We start from the raw sequence: 23377 nt of genomic DNA on the forward strand, positions 1-23377 counted from the left end.
AGGCACATGTAATGTGATGTAAAGTAAAATAACGCCCCCGTGTGGCAATTTTGTGTAAATGTCACGTTCCCAAGCAACGCGCGCACACAGGATAGGAGGGAACTATACCTGCTTTTGAATGTTGTTTTGTGTGTTCCTCCGCTTTGTTGTCCGCCTTCGCGGTAATTTGATACATGTATGGCGAGTCAATTTAATCACTGGCGACTAATATAGGATGAAACATCCCAAAAATAAATGTAAAAGTTAACGCACACACATACAAACGCGCACGCACACACATCGGGATTGAAGTGCTGCGGTCGGAAATAGGACCCGAGATTCATGCGCCAACTTCCGTAATGGGTGCAGACTAGAAAAAAAAACTTTGCAACAGTCGCGAATTAATGTACAGAAATTGATCCAGATTTATTTGTCATTGTTATAAACCATTCATCAAAACGCCAGCTTTGAGGGATTGCAGCCATGGCGGACTACTGCCAAAACGTGAGTTTAAGCGCCACTTCTGTTTTTGTCTTAAGCCACTTGTTAGCATGTATGCTAACTGGTAACACGCTAATTAAAAAAATAATCGTAAAAATATTCTTTTTTTTATGTTTCCCTTCTAATATGCTGCCTTTTGACTAAAATTTGATTGTGCATTGTTTGTTAAAAATAAGCAAGCTACTATCTTTTAACTACATTTATTAACTGACCTATAAATATCTGTAAAAAAAAAATGTATGCAAATGTTGAACATTGGTTGTAAATATATTAACTAAGTAAATGCTGTTGGATAAACAACTTAACGACCTGTTTACAAGGAATGTGTTTAAAGTTAAACCCCAGACTGTCACAAACTCGCATGGCTGCAGTTGTGACCCCAAAATGCAGGAACCAGGAGGACGAATATCAGGTAAGAGGATTTTAATAGGATAAACAGAGAGGAAGCAGTCTTGCATGTAACAGTTCAAACATAAATCAATCCTCGAGCACTGAGGAGCGGGCGAGACCGGCATAAATAGGAACATGCTGATTGGCAGCAGGTGTGGACCGGCTGCCAATCAACAGCAGGTGAGGGGGAAAAACACAGCGCTCAGCGGGACAAGCAGGAAATGGAAACAAAATAAGAGCACTGATAGGAAGTAAATACAAAAAAAAAAAGAAGCACAAACAGAAATGAAGTGACAGATCGTCACAGGACCCCCCTTTAAAGACAGATTCCAGATGGCCCCAGGAAACAAAACGGAAAGAGTTCAAAAGTCATGGGAGGGCGGAGGGTCGCCAGGCCAAGTGTCCCTGCAGCCAGCGAGGGAGAGTCACGAGGCGGTGACAGGTTGAACGCCGGCGCATCTGGCGAGGCGGGCGACCACAGAACGGCCACATTAGTGGCCGACGAGGAGGAGAAGGTCCGTGTCAAAGCGGGAGGTCGAGAGCCAAGAGGCGGTCAGGGAAGCAGAGAGAATAAGGAAAAGACGAGACACACAGCTCATCACGCGGGAGCGGAGGTCTGTGTACAGGACAGGTAGCTACGTTCTGGCACGGGATAGCAGGTTGCGCAGGCTTATGAAGGCGGGCCTCTGATCAGCTTCAGGTGTGCTGATTGCCGGTGATTGATGGCAGCTGCCGGCTGCAGCAGGACTGGAAGTGCACTCTTGGAGGTGCGCTCATCGGAGCGCACAGATGAGTGCGCATTGACATGTGCCCGGGCCGTGACACAGACCCCTTAATTGAACTTAATATTTCTAAATCCTTGTCATCATTTCAATATTCACAATGATCAATTATTATATTAATATGATATAATTTCCTCTGCTTCAGTTGTCAGGTTCAGCTCCAGGTATCAGTGAGATCCAGGTACCCAGCCAGGACAGCTTCCCGGAGGGTACTGTCATCCCAAACCGGATTTTTATCGCAGGATTTGACAACAATGTGAGAATACAGAAACTCACACATTCAAGTCGCAGGAAACATTTGCAACACAAATACAGTTTCACATGTAATACTATAGAGCCAATACACACCATTCATTCATTTCCCCCTTGTGAATGTTTACAGGTGCACATTTTAAAATGTATCTCACATTTGTAATTGAACACATTCCAGCAAACTTTTTATCATATGCTATAAATATGACACTTGGATATACTTTAGAGTATTCAGTGTACAGCTTGGAAAGCAGTATACCTCAACACACAGCCATTATTGCCTCGATTACTTTATATCTGCTTTTAATCTTTATTACTGGAATCTTCCTCCATGATAATAATAATAATAAGCTTTATTGTCTCCGAGGAGAAATTTGTCTTGGACATCAAGACACATCGTTTTACATACATACATACATACATACATACATACAGTTCCCCTCAATTCCCCCCCAAAACAGATTAAACTCGCTGGAATATAAAGACAATACAACATACTTCCATGAACGTGGATGCATATGCAAAAGTGCAATATATTATCTGTACTGTAATCTATTTATCTATATCTGCACCTTATTGATCTTTTATCCCGCACTACAACGAGCTAATGAAACAACATTTCGTTCTTATCTGTACTCCATCCATCCATCCATCTTCTTCTGCTAATCCGAGGTCGGGTCTAAGCAGGGAAGCCCAGACTTCCCTCTCCCCAGCCACTTCCGGGGCATCCCGAGGCGTTCCCAGGCCAGCCGGGAGACATAGTCTTCCCAACGTGTCCTGGGTCTTCCCCGTGGCCTCCTACCGGTCAGACGTGCCCTAAACACCTCCCTAGGGAGGCGTTCGGGTGGCATCCTGACCAGATGCCCGAACCACCTCATCTGGCTCCTCTCGATCTGTACTGTAAAGTTCAAATTTGAATGACAAAAAAAGGAAGTCTGAGTGTAAAAAACAGTTAATCCGACAACACAGTGACGACAGTTAGTTATGATATCACACATTACACTCCCCCCGTATTGCACACGTCCCGTATTGCACTATCCCAATATTGCACTCCTTATTATTGCATGCGGTTATTACAGTAGTTTTCTGTTGTTAAGTGCTTTGATTTCCAGTGGGACAAAGGAAAATGTATACCTGTTGAGTTTGTACTGTTCTGTACCGTTTACCATTTGGCATCAACACAATTTCACTATGAAGTATGTGGCGTAAGTTACGGGTGATTTTAAGACCCTGCTTCCTCACGGTCTTGTCGAATATTTCTTGAAGGGAACAGTGATGACATCACTGGTGGACATCTCTAACTTCCGCTTGAGGATGCCCTTTAATTGGGTTCCAGTCTGGAACCCAACTTATTCACTCGATCACCCGCGCCTTCCTCAGCAAGGCACATTTGGAGGCGTGTTTGGGGTTGTTACTTCTGAATCGAGTGGACGATGCTGTGCTTCACACACTACATATTGAACCATAGCTCCTCGGTGCATGCATCCCCAGAACCTGATTCTACAGCACTCGTGCTTTACAGTCGGCAAGACACAATCATCTTGATACCCGTGTGTTGCCAACTATTTAGTCAGTAATGGCTGTGTTGAGTCACTTAGAAACTGTACCCTGACTACGCTAATGGAGTCTGTTTTCTCTCGCCCTGATTTTTGTCATTTTGACGTGAAATTGCACTTAGCAAACTAGTCCATTTGCCCTCATACCACTCAATCAAGTGCCAAAGCACAGAATCCCACGTGTTGGTGACTCGACTATGTGCTTTTTTAAATGAATACGACTGCAATATAAGCCATCATGGGGCCTAAGGAAGATGTTATTAAAAAAAAAAGGTGCGATACTAAGGGTGTAACGGTACACAAAAATTTCGGATTGGTACGTATCTGGGTTTAGAGGTCACGGTTCGGTTCATTTTCGGTACAGTAAGAAAACAACAAAATATACATTTTTTGGTTATTTATTTACCAAATTTGTAAACAATGGCTTTATCCTTTTTAACATTGGGAACACTATAATAATTCTGCCCACGTTAATCAACATTAAACTGCATCAAGTTGTTGCTCAGATTAAATAAAATGACAAAACTTTTCTTCTACATATAAAAAGTGCAACATTAAACAGTTTGTTAAGACTTTAGCTTAGGCGGCTACTTTATGTCATGTCTGTGTTGATCATGTTTTTGTTTGGCCATGTGCGGTTTGTTTTTTGGACGCTTTTTAGTTCCTGGTTTCACTCTCTTGTTTTGTCACCATAGCAACCATTAGTTTTCACCTGTCACGTCACGCACCTGTTTCACGTTTTGAGTCACGCACCTGTTTTCACTAATCATGTCACTATTATTTAAGCTTCGAGTTGCCAGGCTGTCTTTCTGGCAACATCACACTTTATGATCACTCTTCTTCATGCCATGTTCACAGTTCCATGCCAAGTAAGTTTATGTTTCTTGTTCATAGTCTTTTGCCTTTGTGCAAGTCTTTTGTTTTCATTAGCCAAGTTTTTTACCTCCGCCCTTGTGTGCGCCTTTCGTTTGTTCTTTTTTGATAGTGTTTAATAAATCAAGTACTCACATTCCCGTCTCGCCCGAGCCAACTTTCCGTTGCTTTCCGGAAAAACAAAGCCCAAGGACCAAGTCCTGACACTTTATATGTTTGTGTGGAAACACGTTCGGTACACCTCAGAACCGAACCGAATCCCCCTTACCGAAACGGTTCAATACAAATACACGTACTGTTACACCCCTATGAGAAACACTTTTTAATTCAAGACAGAACTTGCAACAACGTATGAACAAGAAAAAAGGGATTCAGTCAAGATCTCATTCATCATTTAAATGTATCTCACATTGTTTTCTGCATATATAACTATAATTATTCTCTATTGAATATGTTTTGTGTTATTGTGTTGGCCTTGCGATGAGGGGGAGACTTGTCCAGTGTGTACCCCGCCTTCCACCCGAATGCAGCTGGGCTCTAGGCTCCAGCCACCCCGAGAGGGACAAGTGTTAGAAAATGGAAAGATGGATGTTTTGTTTTTTAAATTAGATTTCTATTATTTCTTATGAGCCAAATTGCTTTGGTTTTTGTACCTTTCGGTCTTCATCTGGCCTTTTGGAACAGATTACTAACAAAAACCGTGAAACTGTGAATCTTTGGGCACCACACGATTCGATATAATTCTTGGGGGTAACGATTCGATTCAGAATCTATTCTCAATTCAAAATCTATACCTTTTTAATAAAATTGGACGCCAGTTCTATGATTAACTATGTTTCTCCTTAAAAATAGATAAACAGCTTTAAACAATATCTATATTACTTAAAATAAAAGTGGTTTTCCATCCATCCATCCATCTTCTTCCGCTTATCCGAGGTCGGGTCGCGGGGGCAGCAGCCTAAGCAGGGAAGCCCAGACTTCCCTCTCCCCAGCCACTTCGTCCAGCTCCTCCCGGGGGATCCCGAGGCGTTCCCAGGCCAGCCGGGAGACATAGTCTTCCCAACGTGTCCTGGGTCTTCCCCGTGGCCTCCTACCGGTCGGACGTGCCCTAAACACCTCCCGAGGGAGGCGATCGGGTGGCATCCTGACCAGATGCCCGAACCACCTCATCTGGCTCCTCTCGATGTGGAGGAGCAGCGGCTTTACTTTGAGCTCCCCCCGGATGACAGAGCTTCTCACCCTATCTCTAAGGGAGAGCCCTGCCACCCGGCGGAGGAAACTCATTTCGGCCGCTTGTACCCGTGATCTTGTCCTTTCGGTCATAACCCAAAGCTCATGACCATAGGTGAGGATGGGAACGTAGATTGACCGGTAAATTGAGAGTTTTGCCTTCCGGCTCAGCTCCTTCTTCACCACAACGGATCGATACAGCGTCCGCATTACTGAAGATGCCGCACCGATCCGCCTGTCGATCTCACGATCCACTCTTCCCTCACTCGTGAACAAGACTCCGAGGTACTTGAACTCCTCCACTTGGGGCAGGGTCTCCTCCCCAACCCGAAGATGGCATTCCACCCTTTTCCGGGCGAGAACCATGGACTCGGACTTGGAGGTGCTGATTCTCATCCCAGTCGCTTCACACTCGGCTGCGAACCGATCCAGCGAGAGCTGAAGATCCTGGCCAGATGAAGCCATCAGGACCACATCATCTGCAAAAAGCAGAGACCTAATCCTGCAGCCACCAAACCAGATCCCCTCAACGCCTTGACTGCGCCTAGAAATTCTGTCCATAAAAGTTATGAACAGAATCGGTGACAAAGGGCAGCCTTGGCGGAGTCCAACCCTCACTGGAAACGTGTCCGACTTACTGCCGGCAATGCGGACCAAGCTCTGACACTGATCATACAGGGAGCGGACCGCCAAAATCAGACAGTCCGATACCCCATACTCTCTGAGCACTCCCCACAGGACTTCCCGAGGGACACGGTCGAATGCCTTCTCTAAGTCCACAAAACACATGTAGACTGGTTGGGCAAACTCCCATGTGATCCCACGATAGTTAGAACACACCCTCTGGTTCCCCTTCTTAAAGAGAGGAACCACCACCCCGGTCTGCCAATCCAGAGGTACCGCCCCCGATGTCCACGCGATGCTGCAGAGTCTTGTCAACCAAGACAGCCCCACAGCATCCAGAGCCTTAAGGAACTCCGGGCGGATCTCATCCACCCCCCGGGCCTTGCCACCGAGGAGCTTTTTAACTACCTCAGCAACCTCAGCCCCAGAAATAGAAGAGCCCACCACAGATTCCCCAGACACTGCTTCCTCATAGGAAGACGTGTTGGTTTTGTTTAATAAAATGCTTCCCAAACATTTAATAAAGTCAAATACAAATAAGGCAACAGGAGAAGTATTCAACACTTCACGGGCATCTACATGAATATGATTTGCCTGAGTGGCTAGACAGGACAGATTGAAAAAAAAAAAAGATTTTTTATATTTTTGAATCGGTAAAGAATCCTGATTTTTTTTTTGACACCCCTAAAAACCGAGGCAGAATACAACTGTTTATTATTGACATTGTCTTGTCGCTTGAGAGTATATGGTGTAATAAAAGGGGTTGTACTTACTTAAATGAGACACAGTATGTTCGGTATTTAAAGGGTAACATTATCACCAGACCTATCTAAGCGTCAATATATACCTTGATGTTGCAGAAAAAAGACCATATATTTTTTTAACCGATTTCCGAACTCTAAATGGGTGAATTTTGGCGAATTAAACGCCTTTCTAATATTCGCTCTCGGAGCGATGACGTCACAACGTGACGTCACATCGGGAAGCAATCCGCCATTTTCTCAAACACCGAGTCAAATCAGCTCTGTTATTTTCCGTTTTTTCGACTGTTTTCCGTTCCTTGGAGACATGCCTCGTCGGTGTGTTGTCGGAGGGTGTAACAACACGAACAGGGACGGATTCAAGTTGCACCAGTGGCCCAAAGAAGCGAAAGTGGCAAGAAATTGGACGTTTGTTCCGCACACTTTACCGACGAAAGCTATGCTACGACAGAGATGGCAAGAATGTGTGGATATCCTGCGACACTCAAAGCAGATGCATTTCCAACGATAAAGTCAAAGAAATCTGCCGCTAGACCCCCATTGAATCTGCCGGAGTGTGTGAGCAATTCAGGGACAAAGGCCCTCGGTAGCACGGCAAGCAATGGCGGCAGTTTGTTCCCGCAGACGAGCGAGCTAAACCCCCTGGATGTCTTGGCTCACACCGTCCCTTATGCCACCGAAGATGATCAAGAGAAGAATATCGACCCTAGCTTCCCTGGCCTGCTGACATCAACTCCAAAACTGGACAGATCAGCTTTCAGGAAAAGAGCGCGGATGAGGGTATGTCTACAGAATATATTAATTGATGAAAATTGGGCTGTCTGCACTCTCAAAGTGCATGTTGTTGCCAAATGTATTTCATATGCTGTAAACCTAGTTCATAGTTGTTAGTTTCCTTTAATGCCAAACAAACACATACCAATCGTTGGTTAGAAGGCGATCGCCGAATTCGTCCTCGCTTTCTCCCGTGTCGCTGGCTGTCGTGTCGTTTTCGTCGGTTTCGCTTGCATACGGTTCAAACCGATATGGCTCAATAGTTTCAGTTTCTTCTTCAATTTCGTTTTCGCTACCTGCCTCCACACTACAACCATCCGTTTCAATACATGCGTAATCTGTTGAATCGCTTAAGCCGCTGAAATCCGAGTCTGAATCCGAGCTAATGTCGCTATAGCTTGCTGTTCTATGCGCCATGTTTGTTTGTGTTGGCATCACTATGTGACGTCACAGGAAAATGGACGGGTGTATATAACGATGGTTAAAATCAGGCACTTTGAAGCTTTTTTTAGGGATATTGCGTGATGGGTAAAATTTTGAAAAAAACTCAGAAAAATAAAATAAGCCACTGGGAACTGATTTTTAATGGTTTTAACCCTTCTGAAATTGTGATAATGTTCCCCTTTAAACAGTAGCAATACATTACCTGAAGCAAATCAATCTAAAGCCAATCCTGTGTGTGTGAAGGTGAGTGCGGAGGACCTCCAACGCGTCTTCTCCCAGCATGGCACTGTAACAGAGGTGAAATTCAAAGTAGATTTTACAGGACTGTCAAGGGGGTGAGTTTCTTTGCAATAAACGGATTGTTCCCCTGAGTATGTCCGTTCTTCAATCTTTTGAGCTCTTTGCACAGGTATGGCTTTGTTACATTTGAGCACAAAGAAGAAGCTGTGAAGGCCCTTCATGATGTAAGTGTGCGTCTTTTTTTAACACGTTGCTGGCCAGCTGCTGGATGAGTCTTCTCTTTAGGAGAACGGAATCAACGTGAACGACAGAAAGCTCACCATCGCGCCAGCTGTTCTCAAATACGGTAAGTGACACTATCTTTATGTCGGGGGCTGGAAAATGTTTACAGTTTTGTTCTTCTGTCAGCGTGTTCTACTAAACTCAAGCGACAAAGCGTGATCTGCCCAAGAAACCTCCACAAGAACTACAACAGTGTGGCCTACCTCCAACCTCACCCATATCAGGTTGGTTCTTATAGCAGGTTCACTTCAACCATTTCTACACCAGAGGTGATCATAGGGACTACATTTTATATATATTTTAGGGGTGTCCTGATCTGATATTTATATTGGATATAGGCTCAGTATCAGCAAAATAAATAAGTATCAAATGGTATCGGCTTGCATTGTTATCCCATTTGGTTGAGTTTTTTCTTGCCCTGATGTGGGCTCTGAGCCGAGGATGTCGTTGTGGCTTGTGCAGCCCTTTGAGACACTCGTGATTTAGGGCTATATAAGTAAACATTGATTGATTGATTGATTGATTGATCATTTAAAGTACCAGTAGAGTGGAAAAACAATTTGACTTTATATGCTTAACTGTGTTTCATTGTATCCATTAAACCATGTTCGATTGTACAAATCCCGTTTCCATATGAGTTGGGAAATTGTGTTAGATGTAAATATAAACGGAATACAATGATTTGCAAATCCTTTTCAACCCATATTCAATTGAATGCACTACAAAGACAACATATTTGATGTTCAAACTCATAAACTTTTTTTTTTTTTTTTGCAAATAATAATTAACTTAGAATTTCATGGCTGCAACACATGCCAAAGTAGTTGGGAAAGGGCATGTTCACCACTGTGTTACATGGCCTTTCCTTTTAACAACACTCAGTAAACGTTTGGGAACTGAGGAGACACATTTTTTAAGCTTCTCAGGTGGAATTCTTTCCCATTCTTGCTTGATGTACAGCTTAAGTTGTTCAACAGTCCGGGGTCTCCGTTGTGGTATTTTAGGCTTCATAATGCGCCACACATTTTCAATGGGAGACAGGTCTGGACTACAGGCAGGCCAGTCTAGTACCCACACTCTTTTACTATGAAGCCACATTGATGTAACACGTGGCTTGGCATTGTCTTGCTGAAATAAGCAGGGGCGTCCATGGTAACGTTGCTTGGATGGCAACGTATGTTGCTCCAAAACCTGTATGTACCTTTCAGCATTAATGGTGCCTTCACAGATGTGTAAGTTACCCATGTCTTGGGCACTAATACACCCCCATACCATCACAGATGCTGCCTTTTCAACTTTGCGCCTATAACAATCCGGATGGTTCTTTTCCTCTTTGGTCCGGAGGACACGACGTCCACAGTTTCCAAAAACAATTTGAAATGTGGACTCGTCAGACCACAGAACACTTTTCCACTTTGTATCAGTCCATCTTAGATGAGCTCAGGCCCAGCGAAGCCGACGGCGTTTCTGGGTGTTGTTGATAAACGGTTTTCGCCTTGCATAGGAGAGTTTTAACTTGCACTTACAGATGTAGCGACCAACTCTAGTTACTGACAGTGGGTTTCTGAAGTGTTCCTGAGCCCATGTGGTGATATCCTTTACACACTGATGTCGCTTGTTGATGCAGTACAGCCCGAGGGATCGAAGGTCACGGGCTTAGCTGCTTACGTATAGTGATTTCTCCAGATTCTCTGAACCCTTTGATGATATTACGGACCGTAGATGTTGAAATCCCTAAATTCCTTGCAATAGCTGGTTGAGAAAGGTTTTTCTTAAACTGTTCAACAATTTGCTCAGGCATTTGTTGACAAAGTGGTGACCCTCACCCCATCCTTGTTTGTGAATGACTGAGCATTTCATGGAATCTACTTTTATACCCAATCATGGCACCCACCTGTTCCCAATTAGCCTGCACACCTGTGGGATGTTCCAAATAAGTGTTTGATGAGCATTCCTCAACTTTATCAGTAGTTATTGCCACCTTTCCCAATTTCTTTGTCATGTGTTGCTGGCATCAAATTCTAAAGTTAATTATTATTTGCAAAAAAAAATGTTTATCAGTTTGAACATCAAATATGTTGTCTTTGTAGCATATTCAACTGAATATGGGTTGAAAATGATTTGCAAATCATTGTATTCCGTTTGTATTTACATCTAACACAATTTCCCAACTCGTATGGAAACGGGGTTTGTATTTACAATCCGCAAAGTATGTGAAAATACTAGGGGTGTAACGGTACACAAAAATTTCGGTTCGGTACGTACCTCGGTTTAGAGGTCACGGTTCGGTTAATTTTCAGTACAGTAAGAAAACAACAAAATGCAAATTTTTGGGTTATTTATTTACCAAATTTGTAAACAATGGCTTTATCCTTTTAACATTGGGAACACTATAATAATTCTGCCCACGTTAATCAACATTAAACTGCCTCAAGTTGTTGCTCAGATTAAATAAAATGACAAAAAGTGCAACATTAAACAGTTTCAAGTCAACTCATCATGCTTAATTTATTACAGCATTTGGGAAGCCTGTAGTTTATTTATTATGTAAATGTTATATTTTTATCAACATGTGATAGCAGTGACCCTGCCATTTAAAACTAGGTTGCTGCATTACTTATGATTAATGTAACTATAGCTGAAAAAATGGTACAATAGCAATAGGAGAGACTATTCATCCCTGAACACCATGGAGTTCATGTAGGCTTAATGATGCAGTTACATTATTATATCAACTATCAGAGACAGAAACTCTTCATTTAACATAATATCCTTTTTTTGCTGCTTCAACACAGCTCAATCAACACAGAAAAAGGTCAAGTGAAATAACAGACAGACAGGGCTTTGTTGTCCGTAACACACGCACACACACACACACCGCAAAATGAGCTAACGTTACGCTAAATGCGAATTAGCCTTCACCTCAAGCCAGGACTGCGAGCGAGCTGAGCTGCCTTTTATATTTCTAGAAGGTCAACGGGCTCATAGTGATGTTACTAGTAGTTGACTGGGAGGTGTTTATTATAATTTGGGGAGAGTCACCAGATCAAGGGTCCTCCATTGCGCCCATAAACCCTCCATTGTTGTAACACTGAGCCGGCGGTTGCTTTTGTTGTGCTTCAAACTTGCTAAAAGTTAATTGTAGATTATAATTTATGCATCTCTCACCTGGTAGTAGACACATTTGGCCATGTACGGATAGGCTGGTCGACTTAGACATCCCCCAAGATGGCAAAAAAGAGGCAGTTGTGGCAACTTATTTTTAACCCTTAGTGAGGATTGCGATTGAATCTTCATCTACACGGAATTATGTGAGCGCCCCGTCGTTCGACATCCCAGCGAGAGTAAAAACAGTACAGTAAGTGTTTGTTTAATTATGGTTAGTTTGTATGTTTAGTACCTAGCAATGCTGCTGATGCTATAATGTTTCAATAAAGCTGCATTCGTTTAGCACTCGGCTTCTAAAACGTATTGCTCATCCTCTTTGTGTTTGGGCTCAAAAATATAAGGTTCTGGATCATAATTTTTTCCAAAATAATCGCCGTTGGCTCTCACAAAGTCTGCCTGCCTGCTATGGTTGTTGATGGGGAAAGGATCTGTGGTTCCTAACGCTACGTCACGGATCATGATACTATTTTGATCATATCAATTTATTTTCAAACTTTGGAAGTCTTATGGTGTCATACATCACATAAGTATGTTAATTGATATTTCCACTCTAGTGGTACTTAAAAATTTCGATATGATATCCAGTACAGGCAGTCATGCCCCGCGTTTACTTGTCTAAATGTCCTCCAATAAACACACAAAGTTTTAGTCAAGTCATTTTAAAAGGTGAAGATGGTAGGCTATAGGCTACTAGGAGTAAGCAGCTACACAACAGCTAAACACACAAGCTAGACTTACGTAACAAGTCTCCTTAATTTAACAAAACTGCAGTCCAAAACACAACATTCGTTAATAAAAGTATCAAATAGTTATAGTTTTCTATTACTCAGCCAACTCTGAAAAGCCAAAATACTGATCGTTGTCTTGTGAGTGCGACCACAGCTGAAGGGGAACAAGTGTATATTGACATGACCGTGATCATTTAATTATGTGACTATTCCATAGTAAATACACATAATGTAGTGTCTGTAGTGTGATTGGATTGATTTTTTTGACAGTTAATGTTAAACTGGCAGCTGTCATTCTTCAACAAATACAAACACATAAATTGCTGTCTAAGCCCCTGTGAAGTATTTTTACTAGACAGAACTCTTAACATCACAAATAACACCAGGGCGGTTATAATAAAGCGGATCAGGCCCGCGAACAGGTTCAATCCGGCCCGCGAGAGGAGTCTTCTAAGTGTAAAATTGAGCTGCATTTTTAAATTAAAGAAACTGCTGTTTTAAATGTGTCCACATCGCAATAGCAATTCTGTTAGGCAAGCAAATAGTTTATATCGGGGCGAGCAAGAATACCAAGCAAGAGGTACACAGTAAAGCGGGGCTGCAACTCCTCCCCCTCGACCCAATGTGAAACAAACAGGAGTAAAATAAACAATTGTTAACCCTACTTAAAATGCAGCATGAGACACTCCACATTGATATAGTTCTGTGAAAATGTATGTCTTCTGTGCAAATTTAAAGAAAGTGAACAATGGAAATGACAAACGAGGTAATAGAAGCGTTTTTATTTATGCTTTATGATATAGATAAATGGACATTTAAGATCACTTTTACCTTTATTAAAGACAATGATCTTCCTTGAATTCAGTCAAAGTGCATGTTTTTGCATGCAAACTTGCATGTTTTTTTGGCCCCACTATGTATTATTTTCCAGCAGAACTCAATAAAATGCTCAAAGTCTGAGTCACTAATGCGAGGGATTCTTTGGGAACTCAAGGAATGATATGCGGGCAGAAAGACTACTTTGTAACAATAACGGACTTATGTCAAAAATGTGTGTTGAAAATTGAGTCCTACGAAAACTTGAGTGTAGGAAAACCGATATACTTAAAGTCATTCTGCCCCCCATCGAGACTTTAAATGTCATTGTTAAATTGTTAAACTGCTTGGTGAAAAAGTGGAGGAGTTCAAGTACCTCGGAGTCTTGTTCACGAGTGAGGGAAGAGTGGATCGTGAGATCGACAGGCGGATCGGTGCGGCGTCTTCAGTAATGCGGACGCTGTATCGATCCGTTGTGGTGAAGTAGCTGAGCCGGAAGGCAAAGCTCTCAATTTACCGGTCGATCTACGTTCCCATCCTCACCTATGGTCATGAGCTTTGGGTTATGACCGAAAGGACAAGATCACGGGTACAAGCGGCCGAAATGAGTTTCCTCCGCCGGGTGGCGGGGCTCTCCCTTAGAGATAGGGTGAGAAGCTCTGCCATCCGGGGGGAGCTCAAAGTAAAGCCGCTGCTCCTCCACATCGAGAGAAGCCAGATGAGGTGGTTCGGGCATCTGGTCAGGATGCCACCCGAACGCCTCCCTAGGGAGGTGTTTAGGGCACGTCCGACCGGTAGGAGGCCGCGGGGAAGACCCAGGACACGTTGGGAAGACTATGTCTCCCGGCTGGCCTGGGAACGTCTCTGGGTCCCACAGGAAGAGCTGGACGAAGTGGCTGGGGAGAGGGAAGTCTGGGCTTCCCTGCTTAGGCTGCTGCCCCCGCGACCCGACCTCGGATAAGCGGAAGAAGATGGATGGATGGATGGATGCTTGGTGAAAATGTGGACAATTCAAAGAGCATATCTTTTCTTGCAGCCTCCCCCAATGATGATGCCTACGCTGTGTGACTGCTGTGGTTACTATCACTGTTACCCTTACCACTACATGGTCAGTTCATTCATCTTTTCTCCGAGTGTAGCACATGTTTTAACATTGCCTCACATTCTCAGCCGCCTCTTAAACACATAGATCCCATACAACTGCAGTGAGGGAGGGGACTTTTGCCTTTTAACCACCAGAACACAGCCAAGCGGGGTTGTGTGCACTTTCTCACAATAAGATAATGCGATGTGTGACATAAGCCCATCGGCTGGTGTGGCTTATGAAATACTGAAGAAAAATCCGCAAATAACTTCAGCTGAAATACAGGACTATCTGAAAAATTGTGGTGTGGCTGTTTCAAGATGCACAATAAGGAGGCACTTGAAGAAAAATGGGCTGCATGGTCGAGTTGCCAGAAGAAAGCCATTTCTGTGCAAATGTTGCAAAGTATCCCGCTTACATTACGCCAAACAGCACAGAGACAAGCCTCAAAACTTCTGGAACAAAGTAATTTGGAGTGATGACTTTCTTCTGGCGACTCTACCATGCATCCCATTTTTCTTCAAGTGCCTCCTTATTGTGCATCTTGAAACAGCCACACCACAATTTTTCAGAGAGTCCTGTATTTCAGCTGAAGTTATTTGTGGATATTTCTTTGCATCTCGAACAATTTTCCTGGCAGTTGTGGCTGAAATCTTTGCTGGTCAACCTGAATCCCTCATTTCCCACTTCTTAATCAATGTTTGGTGCTGATTGGCATTCCTAATTTCTTGGATATCTTTTTATACCCCTTTCCTCTTTTATGCAGTTCAATTACCTTTTCTCGCAGATCCTTTGACAATTATTATGCCTTCCCCATGACTCAGAATCCAGAAACATCTGTGTAGCACTGGATGAAAGATGCAATGGTCTGTCAGAAGCCCAGAAACTCACTGACCTTTTATACACACACATTAATTACAAACAAACAGGTCACAGGTGAGGATTGGAACCTTGATTAGCCATTCACACCTGTTTGCGTCAACTTTTGTGCATGTTATCAGATCAAAGTCACTGGGGTATGTAAACTTTTGATCAGGGTCATTTGGGTACTTTCTTTTGTCATTTTGATTTAAAAAGAGTAAACACAGTTGTTTGCCAATGAATAGCTTCACACAACCATTAAGCATGAGTGGAAGAAAGGTTTTTGTGTTATCATTCATATGACCAAGAAATCATAAATTTTCCCAGGGTATGTAAACTTATGAGCCCAACTGTATATGTATATATGTACTTCAGTTATATAACACTGGTTGCTGTATTTACACGGGACTTTTGTTTCCATAAACATGCACACATATTTTCATGCACTGTACACTGGCGTTGCGAGTGTTCTTTTTTTAACAAACTAAAGATCTGTGATATTTTTGTTTGGTCATAATTGTCTAAATAAATGGTAGACCTGCATGATAAAATGTACAAATTACATTTTAATGATGGGACGGAAAATAGTTACGATGTTATTGAACATAATAGTTCGAATATGATTTCACTCCAAATTGCCAACAGTTCATGTATACAACTATGTGCATGTAAATCATGTAACACTGTACTATAGCAGTTCTCATTACATTCTTAATGTTAAGATTTAAGCTTTAAAAAAATGTGTATGTTCCGTTTCCATTATTTCCTGTTAAATAAATACAATTATTTTAATACAAATGCGCATAATTTCCTCACACACTCCGCTTAGACTATCTGTTTCGTTGGATACTACACTCTATTGAATGCACGTTCGGAAATTAACAGAAAAACATTCTGAGGCTTTAATGAGTTTCTTAGTCTTAGTTCTTATTCAGATTTATTCAAATGCATCTGCATATGCTAAGTTATGCAGTGTTGATTTATTACATCTTACAGTAATTGTAATAACCTTAATCAACGTGGTATCAACACAACTTAAAAGATGCGTTACCCTTTATACTTTATATATTAGTCGACAGAATTTACTGTGATTTTAGTCGGCTAAATGTTGAGCAATTTAGTCGACGAAAACGAGACTAAAATTAAAATACTCTTTCTTCAAAAGACTATGACTAAAACTAAATAAAAAACGGCTGTCACAATGAACACTGCTATTGAGGAAGCTGAACTATGAACTGCTCCACAGGTGCCTTCGCCTCTGTCCACTCCCATGCAGACTTCTGTGAATCTGTCTCATGCCACTGATTGCGGCCCGGTCCATAACTTCATGAAGGAGGTATCGCCCCTTTTCCACCACACAATGTATATACTCTTTACCAGGGCTGTGCTCACTATTGACACTAGGGCTGGGCGATATATCGATACACCCGATATATCGCGGGGTTGTCTCTCTGCGATATAGAAAATGACTATATCGTGATATCGAGTATACGTTCTCACCCAGTTGCTTTTAGCTGCGGGCATTACACTACATGCTCTCCTCACTCTTTCCTGATGGGTGCTGGTTAGCGCCTTGCATGGCAGCTCCCTCCATCAGTGTGTGAATGTGGGTGTGAATGGGTAAATGTGGAAGTAGTGTCAAAGCGCTTTGAGTACCTTGAAGGTAGAAAAGCGCTATACAAGTACAAGTACAACCCATTTCCTGTCTCTCCTTCTCACAGACAGCAAGCGCACCTTCTTACACACGTCACATACTGTCACGTCATAAGTCACATACGTATACGCCCTCCCCAAGCAGAGAGGTAGCAGCATGGCTAACGTTAGCTGTGATGCTAGCGGTAATACGAGAGAAAGAAGGTGCGAATCTGGTAACAAATGAAGGAATAATTAATTCCTAAGAAAAACAGTAGAGGGTCCATCGTCTGGCGGTGGTTTGTCTTCAAGTGGGAATATGTCGAACAGGCAACCGTAATTTGTCAAGTGTGGGGCGAAAGCGTTGCTATAAAAAGTAGCATTACTGCGGTAACAAACAGTTCAGGGTGTTGTTAAGGAGGAGGAGTTTTGTCCCTCCAGAGTTGCTGCCGTAGGGCTGTGACGTAGGGTGTGTGTGGTTGTGGAAGGAGGTATGTGATGTTGACATTAAAGAAGCGGTGGCTACCGAACCTGCTCTAATGTCTCCCGTTTATTATTTCATTAGATAAGTACACTGTATAGGCGAACCCAGGACACTCGGCTACACTGCTAATATGTAGCATCAGTTGAAAAGTCACCCGCTAGACAATGAAGAGTGCTCACTCCGCACGTAAACATCGTTCGGTGCCACACGTCCACACCATCAGAATGCAGAGGCAAACATTTCCAGATCAACACCGTATGAAAAAAATAGTGATTTTTTTAGTTGTGATTTCCTTCTCTGCATGAAAGTTTAAAAGTAGCATATATTAATGCAGTATGAAGAAGAATGTTTTAAAGTAGACACATAGAATCATCATACTGCTGTAATTATATACATCAAGTGTTCATTCAAGGCTAAGGCAAAATATCGGGATATATATCGTGTATCGCGATATGGCCTTAAAATATCGCGATATTAAAAAAAGGCAATATCGCCCAGCCCTAATTGACACATTTCCATAATCAAATCCATGTACTACCCATTAGATTTGGTACTACCTGGTTATCTGGGGTTCCGAGCCAAGCTGGTCGCTCGTCAAGCAAATTCGTAATGGCCACATACGCATAAGGGTAACATTAACGCATTTAAAAATGACAATAAACACACAAGGTGTAAATAGCTTACCCTGTCGGCTTTAGTGTTGTAACGATACCACAATTTTGGTACCGTTACCGGTACTAAAATTATTTTGGTACTTTTCTAAAAAAAGGGGACCACAAAAAAATTGCATTATTGGCTTTATTTTAACAAAAAATCTTAGGGTACATTAAACATATGTTTCTTATTGCAGTTAAGTCCTTAAATAAAATAGTGAACATACTACACAACTTGTCTTTTAGTAGTAAGTAAACAAACAAAGGCTCCTAATTAGTCTACTGACGTATGCAGAAACATATTGTGTTATTTATCATTATGTTATTTTGTCAACATTATTAAGGACAAGTGGTAGAAAATGTATTAATAATCTACTTGTTCATTTACTATTAATATCTGCTTACTTTCTCTTTCAACATGTTCTATCTACACTTCTGTTAAATTGTAATAATCACTTATTCTTCTGTTGTTTGATACTTTACATTAGTTTTGGATGATATCACAAATTTGGGTATCAATCCGATACCAAGTCGTTACAGGATCATACATTGGTCATATTCAAAGTCCTCATGTGTCCAGGGACATATTTCCTGAGTTTATAAACATAATATACATTTTAAAAAAACAAAAGATGTTGTGATGCCAAAATACAAACCCCGTTTCCATATGTGTTGGGAATTTGTGATAGATGTAAATATAAACGGAATACAATGATTTGCAAATCATTTTCAACCCATATACATTTGAATGTGCTACAAAGACAACATATTTGATGTTCAAACTGATAAACATTTTTTTTTTGCAAATAATCATAAACTTTAGAATTTGATGCCAGCTTCACGTGACAAAGAAGTTGGGAAAGGTGGCAATAAATACTGATAAAGTTGAGGAATGTTCATCAAACACTTATTTGGAACATCCCACAGGTGTGCAGGCTAATTGGGAACAGGTGGGGGCCATGATTGGGTATAAAAACAGCTTCCCAAAAAATGCTCAGTCTTTCACAAGAAAGGATGGGGCGAGGTACACCCCTTTGTCCACAACTGCGTGAGCAAATAGTCAAACAGTTTAAGAGCAACGTTTATCAAAGTGCAATTGCAAGAAATTTAGGGATTTCAACATCTACGGTCCATAATATCATCAAAAGGTTCAGAGAATCTGGAGAAATCACTCCACGTAAGCGGCATGGCCGGAAACCAACATTGAATGACCGTGACCTTCGATCCCTCAGATGGCAATGTATCAAAAACCGATATCAATCTCTAAAGGATATCACCACATGGGCTCAGGAACACTTCAGAAAACCACTGTCACTAAATACAGTTTGTTGCTACATCTGTAAGTGCAAGTTAAAGCTCTTCTATGCAAAGCGAAAGCCATTTATCAACAACATCCAGAAACGCTGCCGGCTTCTCTGGACCCGAGATCATCTAAGATGGACTCATGCAAAGTGGAAAAGTGTTCTGTGGTCTGACGAGTTCACATTTCAAATTGTTTTTGGAAATATTCGACATCGTGTCATCCGGACCAAAGGGGAAGCGAACCATCCAGACTGTTATCGACGCAAAGTTCAAAAGCCAGCATCTGTGATGGTATGGGGGTGCATTAGTGCCCAAGGCATGGGTAACTTACACATCTGTGAAGGCACCATTAATGCTGAAAGGTACATACAGGTTGTGGAACAACATATGTTGCCATCTAAGCGCCGTCTTTTTCATGGAAGCCCCTGCTTATTTCAGCAAGACAATGCCAAGCCACATTCAGCACGTGTTACAACAGCGTGGCTTCGTAGAAAAAGAGTGCGGGTACTTTCCTGGCCCGCCTGCAGTCCAGACCTGTCTCCCATCAAAATGTGTGGCGCATAATGAAGCGTAAAATACGACAGCCGAGACCCCGGACTGTTGAACAACTGAAGCTCTATATAAAACAAGAATGGGAAAGAATTCCACTTTCAAAGCTTCAACAATTAGTTTCCTCAGTTCCCAATCGCTTATTGAGTGTTGTTAAAAGAAAAGGTGATGTAACACAGTGGTGAACATGCCCTTTCCCAACTACTTTGGCACGGGTTGCAAGCCATGAAATTCTAAGTTAATTATTATTTGCAAAAAAAAAAAAAAGTTTATGAGTTTGAACATCAAATATCTTGTCTTTGTAGTGGATTCAATTGAATATGGGTTGAAAAGGATTTGCAAATCATTGTATTCCGTTTATATTTACATCTAACACAATTTCCCAACTCATATGGAAACGGGGTTTGTATATCGACGTAATCATAGTAAAAAAGGAAGTTATCCTTAACACAGAAACAGAAGCCCCGCTTTGTGAATATCTATTGTTTGTCAGCACAACTTAATGATAGAAGATAAGACATGTAATGTACCGCAATACATATGACTTAATTTAGCCCCAAATTCGCAAAAGTTGCTCCTAAAAGCCTCATTTAAAGTGCAACATGGCGAGGGATGTCTGTAGTCTGTCCTGTGTCAGTATCGCCATACGCTCAAGTGGGGATGTGGTAAATGTGCTGCGTTTTTCCCGTAACATAATTCAAAAGGGCTAAGATTCTGCTTTGTGTCATTTACTGTATGTACAGTTTGCAGACCCTACAGTGCCACACGTTTGTGCTGCATATCCACCAAGTCCTGCAGGAGTGCCACCCGGTTTCCAACAACATAACCCTTAAGAGGCAGTATTCACCCATCAGTCGCATCGACAAGCATTGAAAACTAAACTACTTCCTGCCAGATGTTCCAAGTCATTATACAAATGTCCTCACATGCTAATTGTGTGTATTTGGAGGACATTGTTGACTGAGATTATGTTGAGTTGCAATGGATTAGTTAAATTAGCAAGTGTTAAATTTTTGCAATGTAAGATTCCTTACATTGGTTGCTCAACATCATGTTTGTTTTATGTCGGTGCAGTTCTTTGCTACGTTTTACTCCATTTTGTTACTCTGCTGAAGTAAGATTTTAGTAGAATGTGTGTTGTACTTGATAATTACAAAAGTTCAATTGAGTAGAACTAATTTGTTGCTTACTCAAATCAAGTGTAAAACTCTCATTCTTTTAGGAACAAAATAAATAATTACAGCACAGCGCAAGTCTACTGTCAACAACACTGTACATCCATCCATCATATAACATAAATTAATAATAACTAGATGAGGCAATTACTGAAGGAATTGCGTGTGAATGCTCCAATGCTGAAGTCGAACTGAAATCCTGGAAAAAAAATTTTGAATTGTTGAAGTAGAGCACACAATTCCCAAACAGGCGGAATATTTTGAAGTTGGAACAGTTTTTGAATCGGATGAAAAATGTGGTAATTGTGGAACTTTTAAGAATGTCCCATTGATTTAAATGGGAATTTCCCAAAAATTTGGAAATTTCGGGAAAAGCGGGAATTTTTTAAAAATGGTATTAAAACTTGAATGGTCTGAATAAAATGGTTGGTGTTGGAATTTAAAAAATCGGTTGAGAAATGTTGAAGAAGTAACATTTGAATTGAGAAATATTATTACGGAATTCCTGGAATTTAGGGAAAACCGGGAATTTTTCCAGTTCAAAAAACAACTTCATTTTTTTCCCTAATTAAGAGGAATGTTTTGACGGTGGAACAGTTGAAGTGGGTTAAAAAATGTGGAAGGAGTAGTCCCAGAAAAAAGGGTGGAAATAGGGCTTTGGAAAACCAGGAATTCTGGAAAATCCTGGAATTTTTTTGAACTTGGAAAAAGGGTAGTTTAAATTTCCAGAATGGTGGAGTGTGTTGAAGGTGGAATGGTTTGAATTGGTTGAAAAATGTGGAAATGGTGAAAATGTCCCGGAAAGCCCGGAATTCTGGGAAATCTGGGAATTTTTGGAATTTGTCAAGGGAAAGCCAGCGATTCCCGAATAGGCTGAACAGTTTGAAGTTGGAACGGTTTGAATCGGATGAAAAATGTAAAAGGTAGAGCGCGCCAAAACTGGAAAAGAAGAAGAAGAAAGAAAACCATATGTGTGAATGCTTTGGAGCATTCAAGATTCAAGATGATTTATTGTCAATTCTTAACATGCACAAGACACATAAGAACTGAAAAGTATATCTTCGGCACAGTCCCACTAAGAGCAGACATACATTACAGGGAGACAAGACGAGATCGCCGACGGCGCAGCCATTTTTACGGCGCTCCTTAAAAAAATAATAATAATAATAATTAAGTAATTAATGTGCCACGTTAAGCATTCGGACCCACAGGTTTTAGACTTGCCTCAATGAACATGCCGGAGTACCCTAAACATTGGTGCATTTTATTGTGTGTTGGCTGTAACGAGCGAAAACATTGAAATGTTTTGTGTGTGCCTGAATGCCATGCTAATTCGGCAGTACAAAGGTGTTTTATTAAATCATTAAGTATTCTGATAGTTAATTACTGTACTGAATAAGAATGCTTTGTACGAGAGAAAAATCAACTGAAAGTTGTATTTTCAGTGGAAATAATTTGCAGCTTCAAATTTCAACAAAAATATTTTTTTAACAATTTGTTGTCGAGTAATATGTTCATATTATGTGTACACAAAGGTTGTAATGGCCCACTGTCTGAGAAAACAGACATTGTGGAGCTGGGATATCATGAGTGGCCACAGGGTGGTGCCATCCAGTCAACAATTTGTGAACATGCTGAGTTGTACCGACTTTGAAGAGAAACCATATTATGCCATATCATTCATATTAGCCATTCCTGATAGCTTGAAGCAGTAGGTCGTGTTGCATATTTTGGTTTTGATTTGATGCCAAGTAAATACAGGACCAGTTTTGCTGATGCCAATGTCACAATAGCGCATGGTAGATGATGACATGACTGCAGGATGCAGGGATGTTAGGCGACGTGCAAGTAAAAATATCTTTTAATGAATAAAACTCAGGTAGCACCAGAGTGGTCGCAGTAGCGCACCAAGGGTGAGTACTTAAAACTCTCAAAATGAACATATTGCCTGAATGTTTTCAACTTTAAATCTGGCTAAAACACATATTGAACAAGTCCAAATGTGTATTGGCTTATCTCAGGCAATCCTTTTTATTTTTTTAAAAGCATCCTAAGATGAAGATGACTAATTCGAGTAACAGGATTGAAAATAAGAGAAATCCTGAATCCTGGAGGTTTTGTTACGGATGGGTTGCAGCTTACTGCGCGGTTCGTTCTCCCGGGATGCAAACGGACGACTCCGGACAGGACTTGCAGGTAGGAACATGATTTAATCTTGAAAAACTGTACAAAAACAG

The 23377-nt window shown here is 41.4% G+C and overlaps 1 protein-coding gene across 2 annotated transcripts; it reads left to right on the plus strand.

Annotated features, from left to right (window-relative positions):
• Positions 1 to 308: 308 nt before the first annotated feature.
• LOC133622437 (protein boule-like) lies at positions 309 to 21213 on the plus strand. Of its 2 annotated transcripts, XM_061985182.1 has the most exons (9): positions 309 to 483; positions 1798 to 1908; positions 8410 to 8501; positions 8576 to 8630; positions 8692 to 8752; positions 8815 to 8912; positions 14437 to 14508; positions 16592 to 16681; positions 20709 to 21213. In XM_061985182.1, the coding sequence occupies exons 1-9, from the start codon at positions 463 to 465 to the stop codon at positions 20796 to 20798; spliced, it is 690 nt and encodes a 229-aa protein (XP_061841166.1). In that variant the 5' UTR covers positions 309 to 462; the 3' UTR covers positions 20799 to 21213. The 2 variants fall into 2 exon arrangements, with proteins under 2 accessions (XP_061841166.1, XP_061841168.1); XM_061985184.1 differs by lacking the exon at positions 14437 to 14508.
• Positions 21214 to 23377: the final 2164 nt, after the last annotated feature.

Source organism: Nerophis lumbriciformis, linkage group LG23, assembly GCF_033978685.3.
Source record: "Nerophis lumbriciformis linkage group LG23, RoL_Nlum_v2.1, whole genome shotgun sequence".
In the NCBI taxonomy this organism is placed as follows: domain Eukaryota; kingdom Metazoa; phylum Chordata; class Actinopteri; order Syngnathiformes; family Syngnathidae; genus Nerophis; species Nerophis lumbriciformis.